At 46.2% G+C, this 21,160-nt stretch overlaps 1 protein-coding gene across 3 annotated transcripts in view; it reads right to left on the reverse strand.

The window, feature by feature from the left end:
• Positions 1-226: 226 nt before the first annotated feature.
• The window catches only part of uox (urate oxidase), a 43,658-nt gene continuing 22,724 nt past the window's right edge, over positions 227-21,160 (reverse strand). For all 3 annotated transcript variants that reach the window (XM_085983508.1, XM_085983510.1, XM_085983509.1), the window contains exons 5-8: positions 10,406-10,592; positions 8,358-8,481; positions 1,559-1,642; positions 227-578 (exon numbers count right to left, since the gene is read on the reverse strand). In XM_085983508.1, coding sequence (XP_085839634.1) covers positions 504-578; positions 1,559-1,642; positions 8,358-8,481; positions 10,406-10,592 — 470 coding nt within the window. In that variant the 3' untranslated portion in view covers positions 227-503. The remainder of the gene's footprint in view (positions 579-1,558; positions 1,643-8,357; positions 8,482-10,405; positions 10,593-21,160) is intronic.

Consider the following 21,160-nt stretch of genomic DNA (forward strand, 5'->3'; position numbering starts at 1 on the left):
CTTTGCCCACGCCTTTCACCACCTTCTCTACCCCCTGCTCGTTGTCTAATTGGCTCCTTTGTAAAACCCCTTGGGATCTTTCTCTTCTATAAAGTGTCAGGTATTTGTGGCCCCTGATCCTGAGCATTAATGACATCCACACATATATATATATATATATTTTATATATATATATATATAGTTCATTCTGTCCCAACCCAGGAGACTTGGATTGTAGATCAACTAATGCAGCACAGATGGACCTGTTTATTCCAACGTTAAAATGTATAGTTACAAATCATGGTGAGAGAGAGAAATACAAATCTCGAAGAGAGAGAAATACAGCACATCAGCAAAGGTTCAATATTTAACCTTCAGTGACCGAACCTTTTTCCATTTGCTTTTTACCATGAGAGCTTTGATTTTTTTTTTTGACCGGTTTCTTGAGCTTCTGAATCAAACGTAATACATAGATGTTTGATCTTGCTGTGCCCATTACTCTGACCATCTTCTGTCGGGAGCTGCTACAGTTTGGATGCAAGCTTCTTTCGTACCGTGCCCATAATATTACCGGAGGGGTTATCCACAGGCAGCATAACCTAAAGCAGATGAAAATATGGACATCAGAATTTGAATTCGTTAATTGATGTAAATGTCAGAGAGCTTCATGCATTGATGAAATTCTTTTTACTGTGAGTCAACTGAGGTCAAATCTCGCTGTCTGCTAGTTTGCAATCTGTAGCTGCTCCAAGCACACCCAAACATTATATTACATTGCAATGATATTTTACAGGCTTGACGCAGATCCTCTGTAGCGCTGCTCCTAGTATGTCAGATGATACACTGTTTTATAACGACTTACACCATTGTTATACCAGATAGCATGCAATGCACTATTCCGTCGCTAACTCGAATCTGTCTTTCATCTAGCCTGCCCTTTAAGGCCACCACATCTCACTTCAAAAGCAAGCATAGTGTTAATTGCTGTTGGTGGGAGGTTTGCAAATTGGAGGGTGCTTCAGGGCAGAAGAAACCAGCCTGAAATAAATGCCTTTCCCATTTTTTCAATATGTTTGACACTTTGAAGTCCGACAGACTTGCACTTGACCCAAAACTATATTATTCTACCCCACCTGACGTAGAGTCATCCAGACTCGAGTCGTCGTTGGCTTGTTCTCGCTACACAGATGCGGCTGGACCTGCTGTGATTTCCAGCAAAAAAATAGTTTTTTGTTTGTTTTTTGTTTTTCATACAGACCCCAGCATCTGCAACATTTGACCCCCTGTGACCCCACCTCATTGTTCTTTGATGTAATGTTTTCCTGACTGCCCTGTTTGGACACCATTCACACCTTTGATTGCTGTGATTATCTCTCTGCCGAGGTGTGATAAAGAGCAGTTAGAAAGATTACCTGTAATTTGGCAGTATTCTCTGACTATATATGCTGTGCCTATATGCATCTCTCCACTTCACCTGACGAAGAAGCAGCGCTCCAAAAGCTTGTGATTTCAAATAAAGCTGTTGGACTATAACCTGGTGTTGTGTGACTTCTTACATATATTCTTCTACACAGCTTACCTCATCATTGTTATGAATTCCAAACTTTGTCATATCGATTGTGAAGTAATGCTTATTTGGCATAACTATTTCGATCTCTTCCATCTAAAAAAAAACATAGAAATACAAAGGTACACATTATAGACTGGTGATCTATCTTGAAGGATCAATACACACTAACATATATCTTTTAATGACCTATCTTTTGAGATTTTTGGAAAAATGCATTACAATATTGGAGACGTGTATACAATACATATATTTTGCAAAACTCTGCCTAGTTTGAAAAGCCATTTGGTTTTCAATATAAATGCACCATGAACATTGGACATTTTAAACTGCATTCCAGTTTTGGGATTATGTATTCATATCATCAAGAGAAACTGTTGTAGGGATCTATCTGGGGAGGTCTATGGGGAGTTGGTAAGAGGTTTGAATTACTTCAGAATGGTACAGACAATGCGAATGCAGAAGAACAGTTACCAAGTTGTAAACTCCATTGCTAATATAAATCTTTGATTTCAGAGAGGCGTGAATGAGGCAGAAAGAGTTTTCTTCCTTGGTGTGTCAGTCTAGATGGTGAAACTTGGCGGGCGATTCCTCATGGAGAGCTTCACATCCGTGCCTGATCCTGCCCTCACTCATTGTGCAATTTCTAGCAGGTGGCCGCTGAATAGCAACCAGGAGCATTCAGGGCGACTGTCGTAACCCAACTGGGATCAACTAGATCAGCACCAGCCTCTGGTCTTTGTGGCTTTGTGCCTTAATTTTGTTTAATAACCTCTTGTGTGGCACCTTATCGAATGCCTTCTGAAAATCCAAATACACCACATCCACTGGTTCCCCCTTATCTATTCTGCTAGTTACAACCTCAAAAAATCTAATACAGGAATCTCTCGTTTAAACGGCACCTAAATATCCGGAATTCTCTAATAACCGGCAAAATTCTCACTCCGAAAACAACACCTCAATAACCGGAAATGTTGCCGAGTCCGAGTCTCCCGCGGTGGCCGAGTTAGTCAGTGGGGGTAGTTCTCCAAACTGTCACTACTCGGCTTCTTGGCGCTGTCGGAAGTCTCTGTAGGTGAGTACCCAATTATACTGCACGTTTCTTGATTTTTTTATTTTTGTTAAAAATAGCCTCGGTAGATATACCTCTCCGTTATCCGGAATTTTTAATCAACCAGCGCCATCCCGGTCTCGTCAGTGCCGGATACGAAAGAGTTTCCTGTAGATTTGTCAAGCACGATTTCCCATTCATAAATTCGTGTTGACTCTGCCCAATCCTATTATTATTTTCTAAGTGCCCTGTTACCATGTCTGTAATAATAGATTCTAGCATTTTCCCTACTACTGATGTCAAGGGTATTAAGGATTATGGAATCAAGACAGCTAGATGGAATTAAGATACAGCCCCGAGACCGGAGAGGCAGAGGACCTGCGAGGGAGCACCAGAGGCGGCGGAGGATAAAAGGAGCAGAGCGAGGCCCAGAGCCCCGAGACCAGAGAGGCAGCAGACCTGCGAGGGATCACCAGAGGCGGCGGAGGATAAAAGGAACAGCCCGAGGCAGCGAGGCCCAGAGCCCCGAGACCAGAGAGGCAGCAGACCTGCGAGGGATCACCAGAGGCCCGACCAATCCAGGTTCCGGGAGAGAGGTAAAAAGTAATCCAAGTGTGATGTCAGCAGGAAGCAGGTAAGTGATTGGTTGGTGAGTATTTCTCTCTTTAAAACTTTAACTCTGTTTTATAGTTTCTAATGTCTCTCTGGTGTAGTGGGGACTGTTGGTAAACTATTTAACTAGTGCAATTAGTGGGATTGATTGATTTAATTTAAACTCAATTAATTAAAGCATAAGTCATGGCAGGACAGCCCGGCCCTGTGATCTGCTCCTCCTGCGAGATGTGGGAACTCGGACACTTCCTGTGTCCCTGACAACTACGTGTGCAGGAAGTGCACCCAGCTGCAGCTACTGACAGACCGCATTGCGGCGCTGGAGCTGCGATTGGATGCATACTGGAGCGTTCACGATGCTCGGGACATCGTGAATAGCATGTTTACGGAGTTGGACACACTGCAGGTAGAGGTTGGACAGGAAGAAAGGGAACGGGTGACCAACAGGCAGAGTACTAGGCGCAGGCAGGTAGTGCAGGGGTCCCCTGTGGCCATCCCCCTCTCCAACAGATATACCACTTTGAGTACTGTTGGGGGGGGGGGATGGCTTATCAGAGGAAGGCAGCAGCAGCCAACTTCCTGGCACCAGGGGTGGCTCTGCTACACAGAATGGGAGGAAAAAGAGTGGTAGAGCTATAGTAATAGGGGATTCAATTGTAAGGGGAATAGATAGGCGTTTCTGCGGCCGCAAACGAGACTCCAGGATGGTGTGTTGCCTCCCTGGTGCAAGGGTCAAGGATGTCTCCGAGTGGCTGCAGAACATCTTGGAAGGGGAGGGTGAACAGCCAGTTGTCGTGCATATAGGCACCAACGATATAGGTAAAAAGCGGGATGAGGTCCTAAAAGCGGAATATAGGGAGTTAGGAGGTAAATTAAAAAACAGGACCTCAAAGGTAGTAATCTCAGGATTGCTACCAATGCCACGTGCTAGTCAGAGTAGAAATAGAAGGATACTTCAGCTGAATACGTGGCTAGAGGAATGGTGCCAGGGGGAGGGATTCAAGTTCCTGGGACATTGGAACCGGTTCTGGGGGAGGTGGGACTAGTTCAAACCGGACGGTCTGCACCTGGGCAGGGCTGGAACCGATGTCCTCGGGGGAGTGTTTGCTCGTGCTGTGGGGGAGGGTTTAAACTAAAATGGAAGGGGGTTGGGAACCTGAGCAGGGAGACAGAGGAAAGGGAAACAAGGATAAAAGCAAAAGATAGGAAGGAGAAAAACAAAAGTGGCAGTCAGAGAAATCAACGGTTTAAATCAAATGTGGCCACAGTAAATAATAATTCTAATAGGTCTAAGAGCGTTAAAAAAACAAGCCTGAACGCTTTGTGTCTTAATGCAAGGAGCATTTGTAATAAGGTGGATGAATTGGCTGCGCAAATAGAGGTAAACGGATATGATTTGGTTGGGATTACGGAAACGTGACTCAAGGACGGCCAAGACTGGGAACTCAACACCCAGGGGTATTCGATATTCAGGAAAGATAGGCAAAAAGGAAAGGGAGGAGGGGTAGCAGAAGGGATTAACACAATTGTAATGAAGGATATTAGCTCTGATGAGGTGGAATCTGTATGGGTAGAATTGAGAAATACTAAGGGGAAAAAAACATTATTGGGAGTGGTATATAGACCTCCAAACAGTAAGGCGGAGGTTGGGGATGGCATTAAAAGGGAAATTAAAGAAGCGTGCAATAAGGGCACAGCAGTCATCATGGGTGACTTTAATCTACATATAGATTGGGCTAACCAAATTAGTAACAATACTGTGGAGGAGGAATTCCTGGAGTGTTTACGGGATGGTTTCCTGCACCAATATGTCGAGGAACCAACCAGAGATCAGGCCATCTTAGACTGGGTATTATGTAACGAGAAAGGATTAATTAGCAATCTTGTTGTACGAGGCCCCTTGGGTCGGAGCGATCATAATATGATCGAATTCTTCATTTAAGATGGAGAATGAAGTAGTTGACTCAGAAACTAGGGTCCTCAATTTAAATAAAGGAAACTACAATGGTCTGAGGAGCGAGTTGGGTAGGATTGATTGGGGAATGGCACTCAAAGGGTTGACGGTGGATAGGCAATGGCAAACATTCAAAGACCGAATGGATGAACTACAGAAGTTGTTCATCCCAGTTTGGCATAAAAATAAAACAAAAAAGGTGACTCAACCGTGGCTAACAAGGGAAATTAGGGATAGCATAAGATCCAAGGAGAGGACATACAAATTGGCCAGAAAAAGCAATAATCCTGAGGATTGGGAGCAGTTTCGGATTCAACAAAGGAGGACAAAGGGATTAATTAAGAAAGGGAAAATAGAATATGAGAGTAAGCTTGCAAGGAACATAAAAACTGACTAAAAGCTTTTATAGATATGTAAAGAGAAAAAGATTGGTGAAGTCAAGCGTAGGCCCCTTGCAGTCAGAATCGGGGGAATTTATAATGGGGAGCAAAGAAATGGCAGACCAACTAAATACATATTTTGGTTCTGTCTTCACAAAGGAGGACATAAATAACCTCCCAGAAATACCGCGGAACATAGGGTCTGATGAAAGGGTGGAACTGAAAGAAATCAGTATTTGTAGGGAAATGGTGTTAGGAAAATTGATGGGACTGAAGGCCGATAAATCCCCAGGGCCTGATAATCTACATCCCAGGGTACTTAAGGAAGTGGCCCTAGAAATAGTAGATGCATTGCTGGTCATCTTCCAGAACTCGATAGACTCTGGAACAGTACCCATGGATTGGAGGGTAGCTAATGTTACCCCACTATTCAAAAAAGGTGGCAGAGAAAAAGCGGGGAATTATAGACCGGTAAGCCTGACATCGGTAGTGGGGAAAATGCTAGAGTCCATTATAAAAGATGTAATAGCAGAGCACTTGGAAAGCAGTGACAGGATCGGACAAAGTCAACATGGATTTACAAAAGGTAAATCATGCTTGACTAATCTACTGGAATTTTTTGAGGATGTAACTGGTAAAATAGATAAGGGAGAACCAGTGGATGTGGTGTATTTGGACTTTCAGAAGGCTTTCGATAAGGTCCCGCATAAGAGATTAGCGTGCAAAATTAAGGCACATGGGATTGGGGGCAAGGTATTGACTTGGATAGAGAACTGGTTGGCGGACAGAAAGCAAAGAGTTGGAATAAACGGGTCTTTTTCCGAGTGGCAGGCAGTGACTAGTGGGGTACCGTAAGGATCGGTCCTCGGACCCCAGCTGTTCACAATATATATTAATGATCTGGACGAGGTAATTGGATGTAATATCTCCAAATTTGCAGACGACACAAAGCTGGGTGGGCGTGTATGCTGTGAGGAGGACGTCATGAAACTCCAGTACGATTTGGACAGGTTGGGTGATTGGGCAGAAACATGGCAAATGCACTATAATGTGGATAAATGTGAGGTTATCCACTTTGGTGGCAAAAACAGGAAGGCAGATTATTATTTGAATGGCAATAGATTGGGAGAAGGGGAAGTGCAAAGAGACCTGGGTGTTCTTGTGCACCAGTCGCTGAAGGTAAGCATGCAGGTGCAGCAGGTGGTTAAGAAGGCAAATGGTATGTTGGCTTTCATAGCAAGAGGGTTCGAGTACAAGAACAAGGATGTCTTGCTGCAGTTGTACAGGGCCTTGGTGAGACCGCACCTTGAGTATTGTGTGCAGTTTTGGTCACCTTACCTGAGGAAGGACGTTCTTCCCATGGAGGGAGTGCAGCGAAGATTCACCAGGCTGATACCTGGGATGGCAGGAATGACGTACGAGGAGAGATTGTGTCAATTGGGCTTATACTCACTGGAGTTTAGAAGATTGAGAGGGGATCTCATCGAAACCTATAAAATTCTGTCAGGTCTGGACAGACTAGATGCAGAAAGGATGTTTCTGATGGCCGGGGAGTCCAGAACCAAGGGTCATAGTCTAAGGATAAGGGGTAAGCCATTTAGGACTGAAATGAGGAGGAATTTCTTCACCCAGAGAGTGGTGAACCTGTGGAATTCTCTGCCACAGAGGGCGGTGGAGGGCAGTTCATTAAATATATTCAAGAAAGAGTTGGATATATTTCTTGAGGCTAAAGGGATATGGGGAGAAGGCAGGGACAGGGTACTGAATTTGGATGATCAGCCATGATCTCATTGAATGGCGGAGCAGGCTCGAAGGGCCGAATGGCCTACTCCTATTCCTATGTTCCTCTTTTCTTTTGGTCTTCTGTTGTTGTCCTTGCTCCTTGTGGTAACGAACCATCCAAGGCTGAAAAGGCAGAGGACTAATCTGATGTGGGGCCTTCATTTTTAGTCACTGAAGGTTTCAAGAGCTGGAAAGTGGGACTAATTGGAGAGCTCTTTCAGCTGGCACAGACACAATGGGCCGAAATGACCACCTGTGCCGTAAATTTCTATGTTTCTATAAACCACTGGGAATCCTGTGACCGTTGCCTGGGTGATTATTTCCATTCCCCTCCCTGGAAAGGGGAGGGGGAAGCGATTGGCATCTGCTTGGCACCTCCCTGCACTAGCATGGCAGTCTTTAGAAGCTCAGTCTGAGCTAGATCATGGAGACTCAACTACATCCCTGTTTAGTATTGTTAGAGCGACACGTGGGTGCTAAGTTGTGTTGATTTAAAAGAAATAAACTCTATATACCGAATGATACAGTAATCCCTTCCGGGATCCATTATTATAAGGCTGGACAATGTCGCGGAGATAGGCTGGGCAAGACCACCGAGAAATTTTATACTTGAGACGTTGGAGAATGGAAATCAAAGGTCAGTTAAGGTTGAAGGGCAAGAGGTACAGAGTGCAGGACAGAATATAGCTCATCAGTAACGGGGTTAATATTACAACGTCCATGATATAGTGCCCCTCACATAGAAGAACGTCTCACAGCATTTTTCAAGGGGAAAGATAAAGGCTTCAATGACCAAGGACACAGAAGACAGGGTCGCAAAGATTGTCAGGCTTTTGAAGGAAAGGAGTGAGGGGAGGTGGGATTTGGGGGGGGGGGGGGCGTCATTCCACAGGGAGATTAGTGGCTGAGAGACTGGTCTTCAATGGTGGAGTGCTGGGGGGGCACGGGATGAGCAGGAATCCACAGTGGGAGAAGCAGAAGGTGCAGGCGGAAATATAGGATATCGTATAACTACTGAAAATAAGTACTGACCTCCGGAACTCTGCTCAAACTGAGGCACTGAGCATCATAGAGAGTGTTCTGGACGGAGGGAGAGTATATTCCAGTGTCATAGGGACCGGCAAATGTCTCGATGATAGAATCCTTCACGGAAATCCTGGAAAAAAGATAAGCTTGGTTAAACCTACTTTTCTGCCAGTTTTCTCCGACAAACCCCCTCACCCCTCTGAAGGTGCCATACAGTTGCATGGGTGTCAGTGCCAGGCAGCCATTTCACATGTGTGAGCCCAGAGAGAGGGGCCCGGAACTGCTTCGATCCCATTTACACCGATCGCGGCACCGGGAGCTTTACGCCCAAATTTCCTGCGAAGCTCATTTTGCCGACACCGAAGCGTTGAAGCTGGCGTGGAACAAGCGCAAACGCAGCGCCAACAATAGCGGAAACAGCGATTGGGCAGCTGTCTCCGGGGAATCCCGCTATCCTGGCAAAGCCACATGTATGCTCGCCCTGCTTCTCTCTGGTGATGGGGAAGGAAAGGTAGTCCCTTCTCCTACTGTAGAGAGCCTCTGTGACCTCCCAGATGCAGCGATGGACGGCAAACTGCGAGATGTTACCTATATCCCCTGTTGCAGACTGGAAGGATCCACTGGTGAAAAAATTGAGGGCCACGGTGACCTTGACTGCCGCTGAGAGCGTTCCTCATCCTGATCTGAGGCTCGAGGTCTGGTTGCAGATGGTGGCAGAGTTCTGTGACCACCTCCTTGGTGAAGCGGAGCCTTCTAGTTCACTGCTCCTGGTTTAGTTTAGGAGAATTGCTTTTGGAAGACCCTCGGAGGGTAAGACCCCCTGTTGAGAGCTCTGATAGCCCTCCTCCTCCCTCTGGCCACATGTTCCAATCTTTCTCACCGCCTGCGCTCCCTCTGCTGTAGATCCTGGAGGGGGAGGTCAACTGTCAATACAGCCCCCATTAAAGTAAGGAAGTGCAACACTTTGATATTTTGTGAGAATAAATGTAACTAATTTTTAGTAGTCACAACACTCCGGAGACTAAACAACCTTTAAATGACGGACTTAAACTGTTGCACAATGTCAAACTGACAAGGAAGCAGTGAAACAGCACTAACCTGAGAGCTACGACTCATTAAGTCGCATCTGCCTGCTTGACGCCTCCTCTCCCTGTCACTGTTTGGACAAGATGCTAAGGCAGGGGGCGATACTCAATTTGGCAGATCGGGCGCTCAGTGAGCATTGCACGTTCACTGACGTCATGATCTGCCTGGCGCTGAAATTCCCGGCACTAACTCATAGCGGCAGCACTACGGGGAGGGGGGGGGTGAATTTGGTGTGTGCCGCTGGATTCGCCTCGCCACGGCGCTACTGCCTCAACAGCCCATTAGCGCCCCCGCCAGGTGCCAACTGGAGACGCTAAGGTACCAAATTTTCCCCCCATAGAGTGATACAGCACAGAAGCAGGCCATTCGGCCCATCGTGTCTGGAGCTGGCTCTCTGAAAGAACAATCCAATTCATCCCAGTCCCCTGCTCTTTCCCCATAGCCCTGAAAATGTTTCCTCTTCCAATTCCATTTTGAAAGTTACTATTGAATCTGTTTCTACCACCCTTTCAGGCAGTGTATTCCAGATCACAACAACTCACCATGTTAAAGAAAAAATTCACATCTCTTCTCTAGTTCTTTTGCCTGTTATTTTAAATCTGTATCCTCTGGTTACTGACCAACCCACCAGAGCAAACAGTTTCTCCTTACTTACTCTATCAAAACCCCTCATAATCCTGAAAATCTCTATTAAATCTTCCGTTAACCTTCTCTGCTCCAAGGAGAACAAACCCAGCTTCTCTAGTCTCTCCACATCACTGAAGTCCCTCATCCCTGGCACCATTCTGATAAATCTCTCCTTGACCTCCTCTACTCTAAGGAGAACACCGATTTCCACTCTCGTTGACAAATGGCAGGCGGCTTGAGACACCAGGGGATTGGGAAAAAGTAGTGAGAGTGTTATCCTTAAATTAAGAATTCTGTAATTGCATATATGAAAATAACATGCTGTAGTTGCACAAACCTACCAGGCAGCATCAAAGTTAACATGTCTGGCCAAGCTGTAGCGCCACTTAGCGTACACGACAGTGGAGAGCACTCTGTCCCTCACTTCGGGCAATGTGGTGAACCTGTCTTTCTGGAACCCTTCAAACCCAGACTGCGTTGCTTTTAAGACCTTCATGTCTTTTATTCCAGAATGAACCACGGGTGGCTCTGCAAATCAACCAGAAGCGCGCTGGTGAGAAGTCTTTATAATAATTCGTAAGTGTCAGTCTTGGCTCAATGACTATGTTCTCGCCTGTGAGTCAGGAGATGGTGGGTTCAAGCCCCACTCCAGAGTCTTGAGCAGATCATCTAGGCTGACACTTCCAGTGTAGTGCTGAGGGAGAGCTGCGTTACTGGATGAGACGTTAGACCAAGGATCTGTCGGGAGGACATAAAAGATCCCGTGTCGCGATTTGAAAAAAAAAGCAGGGTGTTTTTCTGGATCCCTGGCCAGCATTCCTCCTTCAACCAAAAGCAGATGAACAAGTCATTCAACAAAATTGTGCATTTATATAGCACCTTTAATGTAAAGAATGTCCATGGTGCTTTACAGATATGAACATGAACGATTATCCTATCTCAAAAGTCTTGTGGGGAAGTTCAAAACTAGGAGCCATAAATAGAAGATAGGAGGAGCTTCTTTACCCAGAGCGTGGTTAGAATGTGGAACTTGCTACCACAGGGAGTGGTTGAGGCGAATAGCACAGATGTATTTAAGGGAAAGCTAGATAACCACTTAAGGGAGAAAGGAATAGAAGGTTATGCTGATAGAGTTTGCTGAAGAGGAGTGAGAAAAGGCTCATGTGGAGCATAAACACCAGCATGGGCCAGATGGGCCGAATGGCCTGTTTCTGTGCTGTGCGTTCTATGTAATTTGCAGTTACCCTGGCAACCCACTTTTTTATGTCCTCTTCTTTGGAAACTTGTCTCGGTCCCTTCTGAAGGACTGCAGTGATTTCATATTCACTGCATACTCCAGTAATCTCTTCCTGAGGGTGATGACTGTCTGGGAAAAGAAATACTTCCTGACATCTAATCTAACTCTTTGTATATGTATATTGTACTTGTACCTCCAGTTCTCCTATTCCTATTCATCTCAAATAAGCTATCCCATTAGATGTAATCTATTCCCGTCGTCATTTTAAAAAACCCCAATCATCATGTCAATAAAGCTGTGTTTCTCTACTGAAAATAGCTCGAACTCCTGAAGTCTACCTTGAAAGCTAAGAGCCCTATGAATGGGTATCAAGTTGGTCATTCTCCTCTGTACCTTCTCCGGGGTCTTGACAATGTACAAACAGCGCAATCAAATACCTTAATGTGACTTTTACACATGCTGTCTTGGTGTCTGCATTTATCATTATAGTCCAGCCAAGCAAATTTATAATTAAACATAAAACATGTATAGTGGACAAGCAGAACAAAATGTCACAGGTCAACCCACAAAACTAAAAAAAAGGCGAATCAATAAAACATTTTAGCAAATTAAAATTAAAATTGAGACTCGGGGGAAAAATTTGGTTGGTTTGCGCCTCCCGTTAGCGCCTTAAGAGGGCGCTGATGGGGCGCAAAGCAACTAGCACCCGGGCGCGGCGATGTTTGCGCCGCTCACGAAATTAACTGGACATTTTGCGGCGGCGCTAAACACTACCGCCACGATCTCCTGCGCCGGAAGATCGTGACGTCAGTCGAGTGTGCAATGCCCCGGTAGCGCCCCGGACCGGATATTGAGTGGCGCCCCCTGCCTTACCACCTGCCGCTAGCAACAACAGGTTGAGGGGAGCGTTTTGCAGTCAGGAAGGGACTAGGGGAGCGCTATTTAAAGGCGACCGCTTCCTGCCTTTTTTTGTTGGTGACATTTTTGCACCACGCATTCTGAGAGAGAGAGAGAGAGAGAGAGAGAGACTTCTGGAGAAATTCAACGCTGTGTGAAGGAGTTTTGGGTACTGAGCAGCACTTTGCAGGTTCATTTTGATTTGCCCTTCCTTGTATCGATTTAGAAGAGACTATGGGGGCTGCACTCTGAGCTCTTTCCCTGGGCCCCTCCATTGTTCTTTCCAGCAGATTTGATGTACAGGTCTCTCCAGGCCGAGATTCAAGGCTGCAATGAGCAGGGTGTGGATGGAGAGCAAGATCAACCCCCCTTTAAGAACTGGCCGGCACCATTGTGTCTGTGTTCCATTGCTGACTGACATCACATGAGCTTCGCCAGCGCTCTGAGGTAGCGCCTTGCTCCTTGGCCTTTGCACCTTAAGACAGGTGTGAAGCACCTGATTTAGCGCTCCAATCACCTCCAGGGGCGATAAAAGCCAAGTTTGCAGTCAGAGGCGATAATTAGCGCCAGGCGCTAATCTTTGCACCCGGCCGATAATTGCGCCCCAAATGGGGCGATACTGAATTTCTCCCCCTCAGTCTTTACAAAGTGCCACATTCTGATGATAGAAAGACGTACAATGTTGTGACATGACTAATTACAGCAGACAGGCAGAAACCTTATTTCAATATGTGCTGTGTTCTGGTTTGATCTATCAGAAACTGAGCGCTTCACAGCAAGACCTGCCCAGCTTTCCTGCAATTCCATGTCTGATTCCCTCCCCTGCCACAGTACCGAAACGGCCCTCATCAAAGTCACAAATGACATTCTATGTGACTGTGACCATGGTAAACTATCCCTCCTCATCCTTCTCGACTTATCTGCAGCCTTCGACAAGGTTGACCACACCATCCTTCTCCAGTGCCTCTCCTCCATCGTCCAGCTGGATGGAACTGCCCTTGCCTGGTTCTGTTCTTACCTATCGAATCGTAGCCAAAGAATCATCTGCAATGGCTTCTCTTCCCTCTCCCACACCATTACCTCTGGAGTCCCCAAGGATCTATCCTTGGACCATTCTATTTCTCATCTACATGCTGCCCCTTGGCGATATCATCTGAAAACACAGCGTCAGGTTCCACATGTACGCTGATGACACCCAGCTCTACCTCACCACCACCTCTCTTAACCCTTCCACTGAATCTAAATTGTCAGACTGCTGTGTTTGACCCCTGTGGTGTATGTAACCGTTCCACCTTTAAGAGAACTATTTTAAGAGTTGCACTACTTTATCTTGGCTGCTGTATACTGTAATACCGGTGGTGACCACACTGGTATATAAGTGCTGTGTAATGATTTATTGGGCAGTTCAGCCCTGACCTTCGACTAGTAAAGACCTGTTAAAATTTACTCTTGTGGTCTGTGTAGTAATTCTCATTATAACACACAGACTTAACAGTGGCGACGAGTACGATCTTACCCTGTGGCAGAGATACATCCAAGGCAGTTTGACGGGCGTTGAGAGGAGGCATCCGTCCTCATCATCCTGCTGAGAAAAGACGCAGGTCTGAAGAGCAAAGGAAGAATCCTGACACGAAGTCTTCCATCAGCAACAGGCAGTGATCATCCCTTCTATCACGGTGGTGGGTAAGCCGAGCAGCAAGTCGGCCACGTTGGCTGTGAAGTAGGGGAGGGAAAAACGGAGGATATAAGGGCGGAGAACTCGACCACGGCCGGGGAAAAGAGCCGGACAGAAGTCGGGGCCAGAGGCGCTGAGACTGGGGCAGCGTAAGGCACGGGAGCCGCGGTGAATGCAAACGCAGCCGGTGTAAAAGACCGGGCTGCAAGCGGGCTGGGAGACGCAACAGCGTCGAGAGAGAGCTCGACCGCAACCGGTGAAAAAGGCCGGGCAGCTACCGAGGCCGCGAGGCGCAGCGACCGGGTCAGCGTAAGGCGCGGGAGAAAATTTTTAAAAAACCGCGGAGAACTCAGCCGCAGCCGGGGGAAAGGACCGGACTGCAAGAGGGGCTGGGAGGCACGATTTGAAAACCGCTGGGGAGGGCCGAACGCAGCAATACGGCAATCGCCATTACAGCCAGCGGGGGAGAAAGGCAAACGCGGGAAGCCGCCATTTTTGTAGGCGGGGGAAGAAGACAAGTGCGGGAAACCGCCATTTAAAAAAAAAAAAGAAAAGAAAAATTTCTTTTTGTTTCTCAAGAAGATTGTGAGGATGCCTAAGCGTGGTAACATCAACGATTTCGATTCCGATGTTGAAGATTGGGCCACGTATGTAGAACGCATAGAGATTTATTGTAAGGCAAATAAAATATCCGATGAAGATAAAGCACTAACCTTACTAAACTCAATGGGTGCGAAGACATACGGGCTATTGAAGCATCTTCTATCACCAGCTAAACCGGCGGATCAGGCTTTCGCTAATATTGTTGCTGTCCTGAGAAATCATTTGAACCCCACACCGCTGATGTTAGTGGAACGATTTAAATTTTATGCGAGAACGCAACTGAAAGAGGAAAGCAACGCGGAGTATTTAATTGAACTGCGTAAGCTAGCGAAATACTGTCAGTTTGGGGAAGGACTGACAGAGGCACTGAGAGACAAATTCGTGTGTGGATTGTCGAAAGAAGGAACACAAAAGCGGCTGCTTGAAGAGAATGATCTTACACTTGATAAGGCTGCCACTATTGCAGCATCGCACGAAGCCGCAGCGAGAGGCACTGCGGAAATGCAGCTGAAGGCAGCGGTACTCAGCGTAGATCAAATGGCTTTGGGTACAATGAAATGTTATCGTTGTGGAAAGACAACACACGATCAGAACCAATGCTGGTTTAAAAACCAGGAATGTAGAAAATGTGGCAAGCTTGGTCACATAGCTAAAGTATGCCGGTCAGGAAAGAAGACCAGCAACAAAAAGTCACCGCAGGAAAAGTGCAGAAAGGTACATAAGGTGGCTGAGAAGAGTTCGGATGAACAGAATTCGGATTCAGACTCCAACAGCAAGGAACTGGGTAGTCTGAGAATTCACAATGTGAGTAAGGAAGCTGACCGACAAACTATCTGGGTCACACTGCAGATAGCAGGAGTCCAAGTGAAGATGGAATTGGACACCGGATCAGCGTTGACGGTCATGAATAAACAAGATTACAAAAGGTTATTCACACATATTCCCTTACGGGATACGGAGATAGTATTGCAGACATACACTGGGCAAGGAGTATACTCCATCGGAAAGATAAAAGTCAAGGTGATACACAAGGGCAAAGAACACCAAGGAATGGACTTATATGTACTACCTGAGGGAGGTCCACCACTTCTGGGACGGGAGTGGATCAGGAAAATAAATATGGACTGGCACTCCCTAAAAGCAATGACGGTAGATTCCGGAAAAAAAGATGTCAAACCTGAACGATTGTCCAGAATATTGGATGAGGCTAAAGAGGTGTTCCAACAGGGACTGGGAACACTAAGAGGAATTAAGGCAAAAATCAAGATTGCAGAACATGCAAACCCAACATTTTTCAAAGCCAGACCGGTACCTTATGCGATACGACCTGCTGTGGAAGCTGAGCTGGAAGGGCTAGAACGTTCAGGAGTACTGTCTAAGGTGGACTGGAGTGAGTGGGCCATGCCCATTGTTCCCGTCATGAAGCGTTCATCGAGTAACAAGCCAGGGGAACCGGGGAAGGTCCGCATCTGTGGAGACTTCAAGATCACGGTTAATCCAGTGCTTCACACGGTGCAATATCCGCTTCCGCGGATTGAGGATATCTTTGCTTCATTGTCTGGCGGGAAACACTTCACCAAGATAGACCTGGCGCAAGCGTACTTACAGATGGAAGTTGAGGAAGAGTCGCGCCAGTATCTCTCAATCAACACGCACAGAGGCTTGTATCGATATAATAGACTGGTTTTTGGAGTGGCTTCGGCTCCAGCAATTTGGCAGAGGGCCATGGAGCAGGTATTACAGGGAATTCCAAACACTCAATGTTACTTGGACGATATCCTGATTACAGGAGATGACGATGAGGAACACCTTGCAAATTTGAAACTGGTGCTCACCAGATTGAAGGAATATGGACTTCGAGTTAATCGCCAGAAATGTGAGTTCTTTCAGAAACGGATCTCGTACTGTGGTCATGTCATTGACCAGGAGGGGCTGCACAAGTCACCTGACAAGATCGAAGCTGTTGTGAAGGCTCCCGCTCCGGAAAATGTATCCCAGTTGAGGTCGTTCCTAGGGTTGATTAACTATTACCATAAGTTTCTGCCAAATCTATCCACGGTGCTGCACCCGCTGAATGCTCTTTTGCAGAAAGAAGTACCATGGAAGTGGAGCGAGGACTGTAAGAAGGCCTTTCACAAAAGCAAGGCATTGATCACCTCAGAGGAAGTGTTGGCTCATTTCAACCCAACGCTACCTATTCGTTTAGCTTGTGATGCTTCTCCTTATGGTATTGGAGCAGTACTCTCACACAAGTTGCCAAATGGCTTGGAAAGGCCAGTCGCATTTGCATCCAGATCATTGACCTCCGCTGAGCGCAACTATGCTCAGATAGATAGGGAGGCTCTCAGCCTGGTGTGGGGAGTAAAGAAGTTTAATCATTACCTGCAGGGCCAGAAGTTTACACTGCTGACAGACCACCAGCCGTTGGTATCCATATTCAACCCTAAAAAGGGCATTCCCATTATGACAGCGCAAAGGCTACAGAGGTGGTCCCTTTTCCTAGGGGCACACCAATATGACATAGAATACAAAGGATCAAAACAGCATGGGAATGCTGACGGTTTATCGCGCCTACCGTTGCCAACGGTAGAAGAGGCGCCTACAGTGGACCCAGTGGAGATGTTCCACTCAACCATAGTGGAATGTCTACCAGTAACAAATTCTACCATTGAAAAGGAAACGAGAAATGACCCGACTCTCTCACGAGTCTATGATTTAACGGTGAAGGGATGGCCAGCACATGGCGAACCACTGTTGCCAGCATTCTCGCAAAGAAGAGAACAGCTGTCAGTGTGCCGAGGAACTTTGATGTGTGGATCCAGAGTGGTGATTCCACCCAAACTCCAGCATAAAGTGCTAAAGGAGCTTCACGAGGGGCATCTGGGTGGAGTGAAAATGAAGAACCTAGCCAGAGCGTTTGTGTGGTGGCCAGGTATCGATGGAGACATCGAAGAAATGACCAAGAGCTGTCTAGGATGCCAGAAGGTCCAAAACGCCTCACCACAAGCCCCTCTACATCCATGGGAGTGGCCCTCATCTCCATGGCAAAGGGTACATATCGACTTTGCTGGTCCATTTATGGACTCAATGTTCTTAATCGCGGTGGATGCACACTCCAAATGGCCGGAGGTAATAAAGATGTCCTCCACCACCACGGAAAAAACCATCACAGTATTAAGGACCATATTTGCCAGGAATGGGCTGCCGGAACAGATCTGTTCTGATAATGGACCGAAGAATTCAGGAAGTTCTTAAAAAAACAATGGGGTTAAGCACTACACGTCTGCCCCATACCATCCCGCCACCAATGGATTAGCTGAAAGGTTTGTCCAGACCTTCAAGAAGGCCATAAAGGCCATGGGTAATGAAGACATAAATCTACAACATAAGGTAGATAACTTCTTGTTTGCGTACAGGAATGCAACACATGTGGTTACAAACCAAACTCCCGCCATGATGTTTTTCAATAGAAGACTAAGATGCCGGCTGGATTTGATCAAGCCAAACATCAGAAGGGATGTAGAGAACCGGCAATTTCAAGGCATGAATGAAAGGCCAACTAGAACCTTCCAGATAGGTCAACAAGTTTTGGCCCGGGACTACCGTACTGAGAAATGGCAGCCTGGAACTATTTGCACACGACTAGGACCGCTGATGTATACCGTGGACATTGGTGAAAGCATAATAAGGCGCCATGTTGACCAGATCATAGAGTCATCCGAAAAGGGACAACCTACACCACAACTCTATACGCCTAATGATGAAGCAGAGATACCCATAGTATCTACCTCCGATCCGGTGATACTGGAACCAGATGAACCCGACACTGGCATTCAAGCCAAATCGACCTTGCCAAAAGAACCTACTACACCACCGAAAACTACTACACCACCGAGGCGTTATCCGGACCGAGTCAGGAAGCCTCCAGAGAGACTGAATCTGTGAACTGTTTTTACATGAAGTTGTGTATATATGTTATTATGTTATGTTAATGGGGAATACATACTGTTAAGCTAAAAAGGGAGGATTGTGGTGTATGTAACCGTTCCACCTTTAAGAGAACTATTTTAAGAGTTGCACTACTTTATCTTGGCTGCTGTATACTGTAATACCGGTGGTGACCACACCGGTATATAAGTGCTGTGTAATGATTTATTGGGCAGTTCAGCCCTGACCTTCGACTAGTAAAGACCTGTTAAAATTTACTCTTGTGGTCTGTGTAGTAATTCTCATTATAACACAGACTTAACAACCCCGAGATGAGCTTCCGACCACATATCTGCTCCATCACCAAGACCGCCTACTTCCACCTGCTGCTGAAACCCTCATCCATGCCTTTATTGCCTCTCGACGACTATTCCAATGCTCTCCTGGCCGGCCTCTCATCTTCCACCCTACGTAAACTTGTGCTCATCCAAAACTCAGCTGCCCATATCTTAACTCGCACCAACTCCCATTCACCCATCACCCCTGTAATCGCTGACCTACATTGGCTCCCAATCCATCAGCGCATCAATTTTTAAATTGTCATTGTTATTTTCAAATCCATTGCCTCGCCTCTCCCTATCTCTGTAACCTCCTCCAGACCTACAAGCCTTCGAGATATCTGTCCAGTTCTGGCCTCTTGTGCATCCCCGATTTTAATCGCTCCACCATTGGTGACCGTGCTTTCAGCTACCTTGGCCCTCAGCTCTGGAATTCCCTCCCTAAACCTTGAACCTATCTAACTCTCCCTCTCCCTATCCTCCTCTAAGATGCTCCTTAAAATCTACCTCTTTGACCAAGCTTTTGGTCATCTGTCCTGATATCTCCTTCTGTGGCTCGGTGTCAAATTTTGTTTGATAATCGCTCCTGGGAAGCGCCTTGGGACATTTTGCTGCATTAAAGGCGCTGTATAAATGCAAGTTGTTGTTAATGAACCTTCTCTCAGAGTCAGCTTTGGATGCAGAATTAAAACTGGATGCTCAAACACTGGCCCAGTAATAAACGGGTTAAAATTAAGCACTGGGCAAACATCTGAACGTAAGTTCTGGAATTCCCTCCCTAAACCTCTCCGCCTCTCTGTCTCTCTCTCCTTTAAGGCGCTCCTTAAAACCTACCTCTGTAACCTGTCCTAATATCTCTTTATGTGGCTCGGTGTCAAATTTTTTCTGTTGATGCTCCTGTGAAGCACCTTGGGACGTTTTTACTATGTTAAAGCTGCTATAGAAATGCAAGTTGTTGTTGTTGTTGGTTGTGCTGCTTTGTGAGTTGTTAGGAAGACTCCCAAGGGCCATCCTTCCTCTCCCAGCGCTGACCAGGTGCTGTGCACTGGAAGACGGATTTCCTCATTTAAATGGAGAATGCGGATGTTGGGGACACTGCTAAAGGTGCTCCATTGGACGCCATGAAGATCCTGAGAAGTCCTGGACCTTAAAGACAGCAGCAATGTTAAAAGGGCTTGTCAAATGGAAACCATATAAGTGACCCAGAAGAACTTTGTGTTTTTTTTGGTGGGTAATGGGCAGGATCGTTATGGTGCCAGCTTCTGATGAACCATAGTAAGCTTGTCATTTATGTGTGCCAGAAGCTGTGATGTGCAAGTCATAGGAACATAAGAACATAAGAAATAGGAGCAGGAGTAGGCCATTTGGCCCTTTGAGCCTGCTCCGCCATTCAATGAGATCATGGTTGATCTTCTGCCTCAACTCCATTCACCGGCCCTACTGCCATATCCCTTGATGCCCTTATTAGTCAGAAATCTATCGACTTCTGTTTTGAATATACCCAATGACTGAGCCTCCACAGCCCTCTGGGGTAGAGAATTCCAAAGATTCACCACCCTCTATGTGAAGAAATTTCTTCTCATCTCAGTCCTGAATGGCCTACCCTTTATCCTGAGGCTGTGGCCCCTGGTTCTAGACTCCCCAGTCAAGGGAAACATTCTCCCAGCATCCATCTTATCAAGCCCTATAATAATTTTGTATGCTTCAATGAGATCCCCTCTCATTCTTCTGAATTCAAGAGAATACAGGCCTAGTTTACTCAATCTCTTCTCATACGACAGTCCCGCCATCCCAGGAATCAATCTCGTGAACCTTCATTGCACTCCCTCTATGGCAAGTATATCCTTCCTTAGGTAAGGAGACCAAAATTGTACACAGTACTCCAGGTGTGGTCTCACCAAGGCCCTATATAATTGGAGTAAGACTTCTTTACTCCTGTACTCAAATCCTCTTGTAATGAAGGCCAGCATACCATTTGCCTTCCTAATGGCTTGCTGCACCTGCACATTCAATTTCAGTGACTCATGTACAAGGACACCCAGGTCCCTTTGAGCACCTGCATTCCCCTATCTTTCACCATTTAGGAAATACTCTGCCATTCTGTTTTTTCCTCCCAAAGTGGATAACTTCACATTTATCCACATTATATTCCATCTGCCATGTTCTCGCCCACTCGCTGAGCCTGTCGAGATCCCCTTGAAGCCTCTTCACATCCTCTTCGCAACTGACACTGCCACCTTGCCATCAGCAAATTTGAAAATGTTACATTTAGTTCCCTCATCCAAATCATTGATATAGATTATGAATAGTTGGTTATTACTAATAATAATTTCTTTAAGTTCCTCATTCTCGTCACACCCTTGGTTTTCTTGTGTTTCTGGGAGGTTTTTTGTGTCTTCCTCCGTGAAGACAGAAACAA

Source organism: Somniosus microcephalus, chromosome 3 (assembly GCF_052327205.1).
Source record: "Somniosus microcephalus isolate GS21.2 chromosome 3, FLI_Smic_1.0, whole genome shotgun sequence".
NCBI lineage: Eukaryota > Metazoa > Chordata > Chondrichthyes > Squaliformes > Somniosidae > Somniosus > Somniosus microcephalus.